This window comes from Etheostoma spectabile, chromosome 6 (genome assembly GCF_008692095.1).
Source record: "Etheostoma spectabile isolate EspeVRDwgs_2016 chromosome 6, UIUC_Espe_1.0, whole genome shotgun sequence".
NCBI lineage: Eukaryota > Metazoa > Chordata > Actinopteri > Perciformes > Percidae > Etheostoma > Etheostoma spectabile.
Window position 1 is genome coordinate 16,777,177 of NC_045738.1, and position 16,927 is coordinate 16,794,103.

At 40.6% G+C, this 16,927-nt stretch overlaps 1 protein-coding gene across 2 annotated transcripts in view; it reads right to left on the reverse strand.

Moving 5' to 3' along the window:
- The window catches only part of paqr6 (progestin and adipoQ receptor family member VI), a 22,682-nt gene extending 5,979 nt beyond the window's left edge, over positions 1–16,703 (reverse strand). The window contains exons 1-5 of one of the 2 annotated variants that reach the window (XM_032518512.1): positions 16,455–16,703; positions 6,102–6,373; positions 4,676–4,803; positions 3,315–3,520; positions 1,590–1,716 (exon numbers count right to left, since the gene is read on the reverse strand). In XM_032518512.1, the coding sequence (XP_032374403.1) occupies positions 1,590–1,716; positions 3,315–3,520; positions 4,676–4,803; positions 6,102–6,373; positions 16,455–16,515 (794 nt within the window). In that variant the 5' untranslated portion in view covers positions 16,516–16,703. Of the gene's footprint in view, positions 1–1,589; positions 1,717–3,314; positions 3,521–4,675; positions 4,804–6,101; positions 6,374–13,747; positions 14,012–16,454 lie in introns of those variants that run through there. The other variant, XM_032518513.1, reaches the window with a different exon arrangement.
- Between the last annotated feature and the right edge of the window lie 224 nt (positions 16,704–16,927).

Genomic DNA, 16,927 nt, shown 5'->3' on the forward strand with positions numbered 1-16,927 from the left:
CTCGCCCCATGTTGGCTGAGTCCTGCAGCGGCCCGGGATTGAATCCAGCCTGCGGCCCTTTGCTGCGTGTCATCCCCCATCTCTCTCCCCCTTTCACATCTGTCCACTGTCTATCTATCTATCTATCTATCTATAAAAAGGGAACAAAAAAATAAAACTAAGAAAAAAACAAACAAACATTGATTTCATTATTGGCCTTAAAAAGCCTGCATTAGTCGGACAATATTTCTCATACAAGTTAGTTTTCCTGTCTCAGTATGTCCTGCAGTGGATATCATGTAATCACAATTGCTGTTCAAGCTTAAAGTGTAACTACTGTTTTTTCAACCTGGACCCTATTTTCCTAAGTGACTGATGGGAACAACGATCTTTGACATTGGTCCAGTTTTAAGCAATATCGCTGCAGTCGGCATGAGCAAAACAAGCTACAATGTAACAATAGCAATTTGTCTATCTTGTATTTACCTTCACAAAAGTGCTTGTTTTGCCACTGACAGGCTCAGATTAATATTGTAAGCGTCTGACAACATTATGGAAAGGGTTTAAAAGGAGGTCGACATTTCTGTTAAAGAGTAAGATCTTTTACACATAAAAACATTCGCGGAATTGCATTTGCTAAGCCCACCAGACTCCATGTAAATAAAAACTAATTTTAGCATTGTAAAATACACTTCCTTCAAAGTCAACAGAAACACAATATAACTATTATAATCTGTTTTGGCTTGTCTTTCCACTTTTTCAACCATCACACAGTTTTGGATGAAAAAAAGCTTGTAGCTTGTTTCGCCACTGCCGACTGCAGTGTCCTTGCTTAATACCGGACCAATGTCAAAGTTTGTTGTTCCCATCAGTCACTTAGAGACAAAAACATAGGTTGAAAAAAACAGTAGCATTTACACTTTAAGACCCTTTTTCCACATTACTCGCCGACCTTAGTGTTGGACGTTGCAGTGGATATTGGCTGAGTTCCACATAAGTGAAACCAGTATTTGCCTCATAAAAGACATACTACATCACTTATACATCACTTAACAGTGCAGGACCAGACCAGAGCATTAATCAATTACACATTAGTGTTATACTTTCAAAACAATATTAATTTAAAGGACAAAACATTTTCTTCAGATGAATCTACTATAAGATATAAGTGCATTTTAAAGTGCACCAGTTGAGGTCAGACTGATACATCAGTTTACTGCCAATCAGTTGATAATGTCAGAAACATACTCAAGGAATAGTTGCAATAGGTCATTGTGTCTTTAAGAGCTGCTGAGCCTAAAGGAATTTCATTTGTCCGGGTTTCAGTGGAGAATTGAAGGGTCACATGACGGCGTAAATGCTGTTTCAGCAAAGTTTTAATCCTAGCAAAACAAGTCTGAGAGGAAAAACTAAATCCTTCCGGGCATAGAAAATAACTTTTATATACATCCAAATCTGTTGCTAACCCATTAAGAACCTTTACTGGGTTCTCCCTAAACTCCAGAAAGCAAGATTCCCACAAGGTCGTAACAGTGCAAAGCTTAACTATTGAAAAATGAAGTGTAGATTCTCGGCCAGAGGCAAAGGGGATGTTCACAGCGGTCTCTTACCTGGAATAGCAGGAGAGACTGGTACAGAACAGTGTGTTTCCAATGGCAATGAGGACAAAGTGTTGATGGAACCAGCTGTTCACCCAGCAGTCTGGAATGACGTAGTTTCCATAGCTTAAGGCACAACCTGGTCACAAACACAGGACATCAAAAAAAAGTTACTTGATTTGACCTGAGAGGTTAATGACATTCAAAGAGAGGTTTTTGTATAAACGTTTAGCATTCTACCTCTCCTGCACGAGCTGTTGTTTACTGTACGATTGAGTATACAGTATGTAGGTAAGAGTACTGTATGTTATATACAGTATATATATTTTATAATAATTGTATATTTGTAATGTACAAATAATAATGGGCGTTTTAACACATTCATAACAAATGAAAACAGGAGATTATTTTGAGCTCTCAATCTGTAAGAAGGCAGCACAATAATGTTACACAAACCTACACAGAGCAGAACATTCCCTAAAAAAATTGAATGGAATGTAGGGAAATTAAGCATTGTATCTTAGTAAATTGAAATTTTCAAAAAGCATGTTATGCAAATATAAATACTAACACTTGCCCATTTGAGTATTAAAACCACAAATTATAGATTTCATTCTGGTAACAGAGACCATATGAAATGGTGCAGTATGTCTGCTACAGTGTGTTTTCTGACACATCAACTCAGAGATGCCATAGTAGGAACATTTCAAATTGTTCACATTATGGCCTTTTACTTTCTTTGCGTTTAAAATGATTTAATATGACTAGTGTGTGTGATTTCACATTTACCAAGTAATAATCTGCCCACCTGAAAGCTTTTCAGTGGACTGAAATATTTGAAGACTTGCTATCAAAAAGAAGCACAGTGTAAATGTCACCTTCTTTCCTAGAGAGCATCTGTTGTATACTCAGCTGTAAAGCCTCTGACTATAAAGATTGTCCTATCATGTTTTGTCCTGCAATGAGAAAACCCTCTTGCAGCTCTTATCCCTTAAACAGACTTCTGAACATTTTAAACTGGGTAAACCTTGGCACTAAGAGGCTTTGTGCTAGATTAAGAATCAGTCTGTAGGGGACCACACCATTTGTTAAAGAGAACTGAAAAGGCCCTTGGTTAATTTTATACATGCTGCAGGGATCATGAACACACCCTTAAAGACAAATTCTTAGGATGGTCTGACATAGATAATAATAGACACATTGTGAATTGACAGACGAGTTGGAGATTTTTACTTGTCAGCAGGGACATTGTTAGGCCTACTTTAAGGGGGCTGAAGCTACCACAAAATGTTCCTAAGTATCCCCCCCCCCCCCCCCATAATAAGAAAATTCTGAATGCATTATTCATTATCAGCTCTCTCTCTCTCTCTCTCCAATAGAAAGAGACAGGATGAGTGTGGAAATCTGTGGTAATTGTAACCTAAATTTGGCTGTGTGTGTGTTTTCAGTTTTTACATATTTATAACAAAATATACATATTTTTAATGATGAGATATGGTTTATACATGGACTTTATGCCTTAAGACATACTGTAAATGCAGACAACCACAGTCTACAGGGGGGAAAAGGCATTTGTGACACAAAGTAATATGTAGCAAAGGGAAAAATGGAGAAAGAAATGCTAATTACAATCACTCATTCACCTCTCTAAGCTCTCCAGAAGAAAAAAAAATACACATCTGTACCAAACCTTATATTTTCAAGATTCCACCACCGTGTGGAAATCTGAAGTCTTACCCAGACTGTAGAGGCTGAGCGCTCCGTAATCAAAGAAGTAGCAGATGTGACGAGACTCTGGGGACATGGTGCTGAAGGTGTGTGCACAGCTGGATGTGAAGGGGTAAACGCAGACGAGCAGCATGTACACCAGAAGGGGCCAGGTGTAGCTGTCGGTCAGGAAGTTCATAGTGGAGCACAGGACACAGAAACGCCACAGGAAGTACCTGCAAAGCACCAATCTTATTTCAGCATATATACAATCATCAACTTTGCTCAAAACTGCTTCCATCTGACTTCTACTTTCCTACACTTTTCAAGGCTGTTGTACTTGGACTTATTGGACATCCTGGATTTGTCTCAGTCTCCTGTTTATTTGGACTCTGGCGGCTTATCATATTTCTGGGGATCCTGCCTCAACTTTTTCCCACCTTCCTAAAGATCTTCACAGTATGTTTTAGCCACCTGTTTATTTTTCTTCCAGTGCTACAAAGAATTAAAGGGATTACATCTCAAATACTTAACAAAGATCTTCATACTTCTACTGATCCTTACAAACTTCATCATGTTTTTACAGCTGGAAAGAGACCGTGTTCATTTTACAGTCCGTTGGACTCTTGAATTGGTCTCAGGCACAACATCATCTTAATAAAAACCCTTCCATATCTTTTTTTGTGTGAAAATGTGAGTACATGTGAATATGTAGCATTTGTAAATGGTAAATAAGACATGGTCTCGGTCCGCACCAAACTGAACCATGGTCCAGTTCGTTTATAGTGTGAAAGCATTTTTTTGGATGGTTCGGACTTTCAGACCAAATACAAGAAGCTCCGGCAAGTTCTCCTTGTGTTACAAGACTGGGGAAGCTCCTTTAAGGAGTAGCTCAGTGCTTTGTGTGTAGGCAACATGAGAGAGTGAGAGACGGCGAATGCACTCTGAGCTGACAGCTGTCGGCTATCAGAGCAGAGTCATCAGCAATTTACTTATTAAGTGGCAGTAAATGTACAGTGTAGGTTTCCATTTCCGTAGCAAAGTATTTAAGGGGCAGGGGGCTAAGATTACATCTACAGTTATTATTTATTATTAATTAATATGAATTAATTGTTTGTTTCAAAGAAGCTTGTGGGCATAGTGGCAGGTTTTTTTTTACAAGCACAGTTTTTTGAACACCAAAGTTAGGGGGCAGCAGCCCCCTGGCCTCCATGTAGATGAATTGAAATTAGGTATTAAATGAGGAGGCATTTTTTGATACTGAATTTTTAGAATCAATCGTTTAGTTTCTAAAAAGTATTGAATTCGGTACCCGGCCCTAATGCTAACGCACCGAATGATATAGACATATTAAATGTGACAAATGCCATGTTACACGCTGTTGCACGCACCACGTTGGCAAGAAGTGGGTCCAGATGTTGATAGTCTCGTTGTTCATCTGGAAGCTGCTGAGGACGCAGTCCAGCGCTGAGCTCCGTGGGTGACGGTATCCAGAGATGATGCTCTCCTCCCTGAACACCTGAGGACCAATCAGACAGCAATTACACTGCACAAAAGTCTGCCGATTCCTGTGGGGAGATATTCACTCCTCGCTGGACCTTACCTAGAATTTATGACATATTTATTGGAGATTTTTTCAGCATTAAACACATTTTCTGCACTCATAATTAATATTTCAGTTAAGTGGTTTCTAGCCTTTTGGGCTTGAGAGCATTTAAAATTAAGCAAGGTCTACTTGCAGCCCATCGTCACAGGTAACATGTCTAAAATGTCCACCATGTATTGTTTTATTTAAATACTTCAAACATTTAACAAGAAAATAAATTAGAGGGGGGGATATTCCTAAATAAACAAGTCCAATGCAAATAAGTTTTTTTTAAGATGAATGTGCACTGTACGTGCATTAAAATCTCAGTTCATTGGGTTAATAATGGTGACTCTCTTAATTTACCCATTGCCATGGTGAATCAGGGTAACAGAGCTCTATTGATAATAGTTTTTTTATTCACCATTCCTACATCACATATGTTGTTCAACCTATACTGACTTTAGATAAGCTTTTGTATTTGCTGTTGGTGCCTGATAGTGCAGTCGGTCTCTCCAGGGATAATACTCGATCTAGCAAATGGAAACAGATGTATTTTACACAAAAAAAACAGTGTGTTTGGAAAGTAACTTCTAGAACCTCAAATATTTAAACTCTATAAAAAAAAAAATAATAATAATAATAAAAAAAAAATCAAGGCCACCTATTTTAGTACTTAACACTGAAACTGTTCCTTGGAAAGTGTGATGTAAAACCACTACAACAAGGACTGTTTATCACATAGATAACGTCCCTACAGCAGGGTGGACACCTGCCAACACAGATGCTTGAATGCTTTAACAGCGCTCCCGCCACAATCAGCTACCACAAACCTCTCCTAGTGAAGCATTGTTTCATCTCATAAATATGCAGTATATGCAATATGCAAAGGCTCAGTCCTCAACGCAGCGGCCGCGGGTTTGGATCCAACTTGCAGCCCATTGCTGAATGTCATTCCCCTTCTCTCTCCCCTTTCAAGTCTAAGCTGTCCTATATAGTCAAAAAAATAAATAATAGGATGTGCAGGTATCAAGTTTTTTTTTCTACGACTATTGCTTTTTTTACAGTATACAGTATTTACAAGATATCAATCAAACTTTCCTGATACACTACTACTATTATTTTTTAAGCTCACAGCACCACCTTGTGTGAGCCAATGCCAGACCAGTTCCCCCCTCTTCTATGTAATAGCAGGATAAAACAAACTGCAGTATCTTGTAAACCTTTCTTACCTTGGGGACCTGATTGATGTCAAAGAGCTGGGGAAGTTTGATACTGAGCATGTCTGTGGGCAGTCTGATGGCACTCCTCCCTCTCTGACAAACCTCCCTGAGCCTGGCATGTCCCCCACGACAGAGGACACCCCAAACAGGGTAGTCAAATACCGGGATCCAGGCCCCTTGTCCCGGACTGGCAGGCTCCCATCGTAAGGAGCGTCCCCAGCCTTGGCTCCACCCTCCTCCGACGCCACTACTGACCCCAATCCCCCTCCACACTGGAAACACTGCAGAGATTTAAAACAAACATACATGAGATTTCAACAGATAGGGCTGGGACGATAGGCTTTTGTTCTGACTCGATTCTTTCACAATACATGGGTGAGGAATCCATTTGTGTTGCAATTTTCATTTATTATGCTATTGTAGAAGTATTGGGATTCAACAGGTTTGAGTACTGGGATTTTCTTTTCCTTTTTTAACAAAATCAAAAGTTGACTAATACACCATCCCCTCATCGGGGTGGAGAGGTTTGTGTGTCCCTATGAACCTGAGGGATGTGTTGTCTGGAGCTTTGTGCTCCTGGTAGGGTCTCCCATGGCACAAGCCCCCGGCTAAGCGCAGCTACGTTTACCCCGGTGGATGAGAGGGTCGCCTCTCTAGGCCTGCGGGTTGTGGCGGGGGGGAAGCTCTGACTGTTGTTTGAGTATATGCACCAAACAACAGTATTCGGCCTTCTTGGAGACCTTGAATAGAGTCCTGTATGGGGCTCCAGTGTGGGACTCCATAGTTGTGCTGGGGGACTTCCACGTGCACGTGGACAATGACGGAGATACATGGAGAGGCGCGATTCTGTTGTTGGACTTCGGTGCTAGTTATGGACGGTCTATGACAAACACCATGTTCGAACATAGGGATGCTCATAAGTGTACTTGGTACCAGAGCACCCTAGACCGAAGGTAATGATCGATTTTCTAATCGTTTAATTTGATCTGAGGCCGTATGTTTTGGACAATCAGGTGAGGAGAGGGGCGGAGCTGTCAACCAATCACCAGCTGGTGGTGAGTTGGGTCAGGGGGTGGGGGAAGACTCTGGACGGACCTGGTAAGCCCAAATGGGTAGTGCGGGTTAATTGGGCACATCTGGAGGAGACCCCTGTGTGACAGACTTTCAACTCACACAACGGAGCTTTTTGTGCATTCCTGTGGAGGGTGGGGGCATTAATCCTGAGTGGACAATATTCAAAGTTTCCATTGTTGAACCTGCGGCAGAGAGCTGCGGTCTTAGGTGCCTCAAGGGGCAGTAACCCATGAACACCCTGGTGGACACAGGTGGTCAGGGAAGCCGTCCGACTGAAGGAGTCTTTCCAGGAAATGTTATCCCAGAGGAGTCCGGAGGCATTTGCAAGGTACTGAAGGGCCCGAAGGGCTGCCGCCTCTACCGTGAAAGAGGCAAAGCAGTGGGTGTGGAAGAAGTTTGGAGAAGGACTTTTGGTTGGCACCAAGGTGCTTCTGGAAAACCGTTCGCCAACTCAGGAGGGGGTAGCAGGGAACCATCCAAGCTGTGTAAAGTAAGGATGGGACACTGGTGACCTCAACTGAGGAGGTAATAGGGCGGTGGAAGAATCGGTGCAGCAGGTGCGGTATTAGATTCGATGTATTTGCACCTTTGTGACGAAAAGAGAGCTGAGCCAGAAGGCAAAGTTCTTGATCTACCGGTCAGTTTTGGTGGCCAATTGAGGTTTGTTTGGGCATCTGGTAAAGGATGCTTCAGGCACATCCAGCTGAGAGGAGGCCTCAGGGAAGGCCCAGGACTAGGTGGAGGGAGTATATCTCCAACCTGGCCTGGGAACGCCTCGGGATCTCCCAGTCAGAGCTGGTTAATGTGGCTCAGGAAAGGGAAGTGGGGTCCCCTGCTGGAGCTGGTCCCTCCGTCACCCAATACCGGATAAGCGGACGAAGATGGATGGATTTTCTACTTTAGCTCTGTTTTGCTGCCAGCTGTACCATATAAACAGTAAATCTTTAGGAAAATTATAGGTTTAAAAAAAATAAAAAAATATATTGATTCTGGGAAAAGGATTCATTTTTTTCAAAAAATGCAAAACAAAAAGAAAGAATAGCACGCTACATTCGATTGTATTTGATTACATTCCCCCCCACCCAAACAGTAATTTTCTAGATTAGAGGTCTACTGTAGACTTATGTCACTACCTGGCCTACTGGCAAGAACACACATACACAGGCACAGCTGCAACATACTGGATTTCTTCATAGGTTAATCTTTGTAATGATTGTCACGAGGCAAATCTTGTATCCGCATTAAAGTTTATATGACAAAGTGTTGTATCTTTGTTGACTGGAGCAGATATTGTTATTGTCGTAGCTCTTGAGACGTACCCAGACATCAATTTGAAGAATGTCTGGCATTGTCACATCGCAGCGGCCTGTGACTGAAGGCAAGCATGTAATAATGCACGTGGTACATTCCTTCTCAGTCAACAGAAGGGGATTGTCATCAGGTAACTTTAGCAAGGTTTCTTATAACACGTTTTCAACTTTACAGACAAGTTGTACCTCGACAGTATCTGGTTCTAGGAAATTTTAGGACATTAGTTTGTCCACCAGAGCACATTGACAATTTCATTATCCACTGTAAAATGTCCAGTTTTGCATATATTTTGTTAACAATTCTTCAATGACTTAATTTTACATTCAAAACCAAAAAACAAATATTGATAGCATACGCATAAAAATTTAGTATGGATGAGACACAAATGCATTATAAAAATGAACATGAACTAAAATATGACCAGACAGGCATTTCTCCTTTCATTACAGCTCATACCTGAGGGGTTCCTCTTTTGCAATGTGGGAGCAACAAGAGGAGGTTGCCGCTTACAGCAACCCAGCTGCAGGCCCCGGCCTGGTAACTGTGAAAAAGTGGGCATTGTGGAGGCTAAAGCCTTGAGAGTACAGGGACCAAAGGATGACTGTTACACGCTGCACTGGATGGAAATGAGGCTGCTTACACACTCTCACAACCAGTATTGGTCCACAGAGAAAACGCTCAAATACTCCAAGTACTGACATGCAAGCACACTGGGACAAATTCTACATTCATCACGGCTGGATAACACCTGAGCAGCACACAGCACGCACAGCGCACACACACCCACACCCACCCACCCCCACACCCACACCCACCCCCACACCCACACGCTAAAATGGGAAATTGATCTTAATGCCTTAATTAGAGAGATTTAACAGGACAAATCCAACCTTTAAGGACACCAGTTCCCTTTGTGAATGAATACTGTATTGTAAATAAATAAATGTTCTTCCTTAAAATACAGGGGGCATATATTAGTATCTAGAGATTGGCAGGTTTTATTTCAGTTAACCTAATAGCTGGTTTGATATGCATTGAGAGATGATTTTATAGAAAGTACCCCATGCCAATCTTTTGGTATGGTGAAGGGTACGTGATGATGTGGGGTTATTTTAATTCCAAAGGCCAAGGGAGCTTTATCAGGATGCATAGTATCCTGGATCCATGAAATAACCGGCCTTTAAAAATAAAATTCTGACTGCCTCTTTGGTAATTTACCATAGGGGTGTGTATACAGTACTTACACCCCCCATATTTTAAAAAGGAAGAACATGTATTTATTTATTTACAATACGTTATTTATTAACATTATTAAAGGTTGGATTTATCCTACTTTTTAAAATTAAAGCATTAAGCTCAATTTTATTTTATTTACTCCTCTTTTAAGTCAACTTTTGCATGGGTTCATAAACTTATTAGCACCACTGTATATAAACTCTATATAGAAGTCCCGACGAATTTACAAAACTCAAGATGTTGCAGTGCTGACGTGAAGCATCAGACAAGCATGCATCGTCCAAAAACAGACTCCTCTTCACCCCCCACTACTTGGCCGGGATCAGAGCTATTTGTTTAGTATATCTAGTATAGTATATCAAAAAGATAATATTCTCTTTTGTTGACTGCCGTTTCATGGAGAATTTAAGAAATTATATTTGTCCAAGTAAAACAAAAAGGTGTTGTGTTTGGAGAGATAATTTAACAACTATTTGTTCTTGAAGTTTAGCTGGCTGTAAAGTCTTAGCAAAGCTTTTATAAAAACACAGTGTGTTACGTTCAGCACGATTTCAGCTCTGTTATGACAGACATTGTTTACCTTTATTCTGACGTTGCTGCGATCCATGAGCTAAGAAGATGAAACTATAACTGTCCAATCCCTGGACATACTCTACTTCACACTAATTTTCTTACACAGTAACTGTTTTGACTTTCTAAACGTGAATATATTGCAGTCAAAAAGTTTTTCCAACTTCAATAAAAGATCAATACTTGGCACCTGTATATCGATACAATATTGCCACTGAAAATATCACAATACTATGCTGTATCAATTTTTTTCCCCACCTCTACCTAATACATTGAACAGTTTTAAAAATAAGATTAAAAAAAATAAAAAAAATAAAAAATAATACATAAAAAGAAATCAATGTAGTAGGGAGATATCTACTTTTTAATTACTATTTGTTGTCAAAACCTGGCGCCTAGGTTACCCATAATGCAACTCAATCACTGACAGGCCAGAGATTTGGGTGTTTTGTGCTAGTAGCGGCTAATGAATCCTCGAGGTAAAGGCTAGCCTCAAGCAGAGAGGAGGAACTGGTAACAGGTCTGGTAAAAATTCTTTCCAACCAGAGATTTCTTTCCAATTTATGACACTACACAGCTTCTTCTGGAGCCACAAAACATTTACAACAATACAACACTTGTACAATACAACTTTTCTTCCCCACAAATACATTTGTACTCTTACCTATAAACAGAGTTCCCCCTTTGATACCTTTCTGTGTTGATTTAGTGACAAGTATAGGTATAACAACAAGTGAGTCATTTAGTCTGTTTTTGATCTGGTTAAAGGGCGTTAACTCAGCAAACGGGTTAGGAGGAATACAAGTCTAACAACATGCAAGGTGTTATTTATAACTGCTCATTAAATTTAACAGACATCTGTATCCCTCTTTTAATTTCAAACCCCCGTTGTAGCCAGCAAGACCTGCAGAAATTCTGAACTGACCAAACCACTTTCTCCCTTTTTTTGTTATTTTCGTGACATTGAAATTCTTCCCCACTCCCTCGTGATGTTGTCACGTGACCTTTCTCAATGGACGTCTTTATTGACCAGAGGCTGACAATACGAAGGCTATGCAAGAGAGCATGTTGCCCACACAGATGGGCATAAGTGCCTTGTACTGCATGTGCTCATTCTGCGGCTCAAGCATTCCACTGTCCTACTGAAACATGTTCAGCCTAAAACACACTCACACAAACATTATGTTGCACCATTTCTTGAATGCAACAAAATCTTTTCCGTACTTTTACAATTACATATTTGTAAATTCAAGAGTGATTGTGCTTGATTATTCATTATGATTAAGTTTTATCTGTGAGTCACTACAGTATTTTTCCCAGAATCCATTTTGGCAAACACCCACAGAACATGCCTAAACATCACCCCTTTGTTTTTTTCACACTGGTGAAGAGAGGACTGAGCACTAAAGAGAACTATTTTTTCAATTAAAAAAGTAAACTGAGTCTTAGTCAATGCATTAGAAGCATCTGGCTGTGCTGCATGATCCATTGAGACAACTGTCAGAGGAGAACTGATGTCTACTCTTTGATTCATTTCTTGTTATCCTTGAACATGAGTCCAGTGTTTTTCCTGGCTCAAAGAACCCATGGGGGGGGGGAATGTATTGAGTGTACGGTCTGGGAGTCTCTCCCCAGGAAATTCTGAGCATTAAAGACATATTTCTTGCATACTGATACATTACAAAATTCCAAATGGAAAAGGATCAACTGCATCAAAACATAGAGTTGGACAACATTTTACCGCGAGTATGAGGAATTTTCAACAGGTTTATATCTAAACTTTTTACTGAAGCCATATATCAGAGAGAAGGGAGTTGACTGCTGGAAGTCAAAGAAGTTCAGGCACTTGTGATTTTCGTTTTGGGCTGTCTAACCTCTTTGGGGGCACAAAAAAATGCCTCTATGCAGGAAAAACCCTGGAGTCTAGAAAGAAACTATGATTCACTCACAAGAAAAAAATGATTCTGGAATCTATATCTTTCATATCTCCTGCTACAGCAAATATGGACTACTTCCCTCTGACCAAATGGTTGAGGTTACTTAAACATACGCTAAACCTTGTCATGAGATGTGTTTTATAACTTCACTTTTTTGGCTTTAAGTCTGGAGTCAGTCAAATTTTTTTTTTCTTTTCAAAAAGGTGTTCCTCTTGATCCCGCCCGTACTGGTATGTGTCTACATTTCACATGAAAAGCACTGCTCACAGTTATGTAACACTATGTGTTCTTACAGATCACACTGGGTAACTGCAAGAACAAAGAGGTAACCGCCACTTCCCCTGCACAATCAAAGCAGTTCATTCCTATGAAAGTTTTTTTTTTTTAATTGTATTATTCAAGTAGTTCATTTAAAACCTGGCAATGTCTTGTAAAGACAAAACCTTAAATTCGTCAATACTGACAAACAATCAGTGTGTGCACTTGGCTTGCATTGCAGCACAAGGTGAAATAGAAACCAGTTTGAAGTCAATTATGCCATTATGAATTTAAGCAGGAGACAAAAGACTCAACTGGCTGGGTGTGGAGACATCAGACATGTGCACGTTATCTCACCCTGCCTCATTCCTCTACTACAGTACCTAACTGTCGACACAGTTTTTCCATGTTCATACATAACAATTCCCTGTTTTCCCTTTTCCAACTGTAAACTCAATTTATACTTTTTTTTTAAATCAATTGCAGGTAAAGATAACATTCAACAAGTTTGGCTTCAATTTAAGATAGGGCTGCAAATTCTGATTATTTACATTACTGATTACTTTCTTGCTTAAATCTATAATGTCAGATTATTGTAAGAAAGCAAACATGAAAAAAAAGTCATAAATTCAATTAAGGCTGTATAAAACAGAAAAGATGCAAATCCTCACATTGGAGAAGCTGGAATTTGGGTGTTTTGGCCATTTTTGCATGACAAAGGAACTGCTTACAAATTATCAAAATTGTTACATAGAATAATTGTTGCAGATTTAAATTAAGATGTACATAATCCAAAAAAAAGTATGACACTCTGGAAGATGACAAACGTGTGAATAGATGACCACAGACAAAAGACATTCCCTTACTCATGCCCTGTATGCGCTGTAAACTGGGAAAGAGACGTTCAAGTCCATGGACAACGGCTTAGAATATGGAAAAGTCCAAAATATCTCCAAGTTATTTCGCCTGGACACAGCTGCAGAGCAACCATTTAGGAAAAACACGCCAGTCACATGGAGCTAATTCTTAGAATCCTCCAACCCAATGTTATTGTACGAACACGACGTCCCAGAAATTCCTTTAGCTTGAAAAAGAAGACTTGTTGATGCATTAGCGGCTTAAGAAAACAGTGAAAAGAAAAAAGATATAGCTAACTACTGAAAGATGCAAAACTTCGCCTCAACCATGCAACGACTAACAATGGGGAGGAAACCTCATCTTCGCGTCTTTCGGACACAAAAAGGCTACCAAAATGTTTTAACGACTTACCGCCACCCTCGGGCATGCGGAGGTTTGAATGACACCTCGTCCCGTCTGTCTCGGTAAAAACGCTAAAAAGCTTATCGCGTGTGTGACAGCTTCAGCTGGCGTCGTTCCGTCTCTTGGTTTTGTAACAGTGTGTCAGTCCTCCGCAGCCTCTTCGTCTCCTCTTGTCCCGCGCGAGCCAGTAGGAAGCGTTGCTCGGTGCTCACGTGGATCTCTGGAACCACAACAACACGAGCAGTGTGTGTCCACAACGGCTGTGCGCGCGCTATACTGCAAGACAAGGGATGGATGTGGTTGTTAAAACGTCAATGTGGTGAAACCGAGCAAGACTTGAACACGCCAAATTCAGATTTTGTAGTTTTTATAAGTCGAAGTGGTTAAAACGATGAGCCCCTCCACAAGCTGCCTTTGTACCTTTTACGGTGGTGTAGGCTACTTATTGCTCCTCTAGGCCCAGTGGTTCCCAAAATAGAGTGCTGGTTTCAACTCCTATAGGACCTCCTGGGACCTCCAGGGGATCCCCAGCACAAATGAGAATCATTTATTTTCACTCTAAAACATTTGAACCATGTCTGTAAAAGCATTTATGGTAATCCATCAAAGACCTGTCAAGATGTTTCACTCAGGACCAAAGTGCGGGCCAACAGACCAATATTTTCATTCCTAAAAGCAACGACACTAACATCTAAAAATTTTTTTTAACCAAATTGAAAATACAATACTTTTTTCTTTTTCTTTTACAAAAACCTATGACAAATATACAATTGATAAAAACTTACATAAAAAAAAAAACAGAAGTGCATGCACACATGGGGGGGGGGCTCTTTTTGCCAAAGCTTAATTTCTTTGTTGTTTAACAAACTGAGGGACTTGAATAAAGAATTCAACATGGCTAAAAACCTACTGTCTAGATTCATGACAGTGATGACCTCAGTGACCCAGCTAGTGATGCCAGTCACCCATAATGGTTCAAATACAGGAAGTGACTCCACATGTCTCAGACATGTCCACAAGGTCACAAGGAGACCATTGCCTTTGACTTATTTCTTCTATATCGCATGACTTAGAGGAATGAAAGCTTGTCATGTGAGCCAGCGGGGATACTAAATTTGTCTAAACTCCCGCCAGGGCAGGGAGGACATCCTGTTTTATTCTACACAGGACAAACATCCAGTTTGTGTCCACACAACTTTCTATCCCAAAACATTTCTGTGAAGGTCTTGCCAAACCCAGAGCCATGACGTTAAACCCTAGAGGGGCATAAAAATTAGCTCAAGAACAACAGAACCAAAATACACAATCTGTTTTTGCTTGATTTTCGGTGACCCCCAAACTGGACTTCGTATGGCAGAGGTAAGTGCTACACCTTGCCATGCAGTTATCACCCATAAATAGTGTTCATGGAAAAAATAAGTAATCCATTTTCAACTGTCATGTTTTTATAAAGCAAATGAAAAGACTGCATATGGCGTATTTGGACATTCAAAAGTGTATGTCCAAAACAAATGGCACACCCTAATAACTTCCAGACAAATTCCATCTGCATGGCATAACACCGAGTTATTTAAATAGCGTGGTGTATCCAATACAGCATACAGTGTTTGGAACATCATTTAAAAAAAAATCTTCTGTGTACAGCTTGTGACAAATGTAGCTGCTGGTCTCCAAAACCTTCCGGAGAAAATCCGGGGGGCAAACATAGGTCTTTTAAATTATGATTGTAATTTTTTAATTCATTTGTTTACAATGTCATCGGCTTAGCGCACTTAGTTTTAAATGCTTGTCTTATGTCATTGTAAGCATCTATATGGCTGTGCTATACTAATACAGTCATAATAATAATAATAATGTTAACACTTTTTATAAATCACTTATCAACATCTGCAATCACAAGTTGTGGAAGAAGTACCATCCCAATTTTAATATCCTCCATTACAGGTAAAAAGCCTTGCATTCAAATTTTTACTCAAGCAAAAATGACCACAAAGCGTCAATAGAACTCCTACAGGTTACAAAAACCTGCTTAAAACACTGAAAACGCGTATGAACTGCGCCATAGCGCGAGAGGATCAATATCCGGTTGTATGAGCGTGTTAACATTTTGAAGTGAGGAAACATGGCAGCAGGCTACAATGTTTCGTAAGCAGCCCACTATTTGGCAAAGACGCTTTCAGTTCCTGTGAATGGGAGTGACTTACGAGCAAAAACCTCCAGAGCCTCTATTGATGAGAAAGTGGAGTAAGTTTACTGAAACATCCGTTTTTAGAACACTTAGTCAAGGTTGATGTAATGATGTAAAAGTGCTGCCAAACCAACGCAGGTCACGGCAGTGCGCGCACGCATTCACGCGCACGCACACACTTCCAGCTTTATGTGATGTGTTCGATGGGAACGTTGTAGGTTCGGATGAAGGGATTCCGGAGCGTAGAAAGTGTGTGTGTGTGTGTGTGTGGGGGGGGGGGCGGGGTTGTGAAAAACATATTTTCTGGGAATTTAAAAAATTATAAATCCATAATTATTCCAGAGTTGTGCACTATCCCTATTTCACCAACCAATATCCCTCTCTTCCTCTGAACATTCCAGCAGTAACTGAATAAAATTCATTCTAAATGAATGGCAATACCATTTCAGAGTTTTTTTCGCAAGATGTAGAAATGAATAAGGTCCAAACATGCCCAAAAGACAAATACTGTATTGAAAATGTACTTACGCATAAACTCCAGGCAAGCGAGGCATTTCCCCACTGCAAGCACAGACCCTTGCATGGACATTTCTCAAACAGATGACAGGTGCTTGTAATTAACTAAAGTTATCAATCTAATTTACAGGCTGTTTGATTGTTTAAACCTCTCATCGTGTCCCGGGACTCCAATCCGTCCACTGCAGCGGAAATCCCTGCAGCCCCACAGCTTCATGGGCTCACAGCAAGAGGGTTGCCTTGGGTTAGTTAGATTTCCCAACCCCCTTACCCAGCAAAAAAAAAAAGAAAAAGAAGAAAAGGCGGGCGGACGGCAGGGGGGGGGGGCAGCAGCACCAATGCCAGCCATCTTGTGTTGGAGTGGCATTGACCCTGCTGCCAGGGGATGGTTATTCTGTGTGCTCGGTCAGTGGTGGGCAGGGTCCCAGGACAGAGAGGAGACAAGAGATTGGGGGGGGGGGGGGGTGATGAGGGGGAAAAAAGAA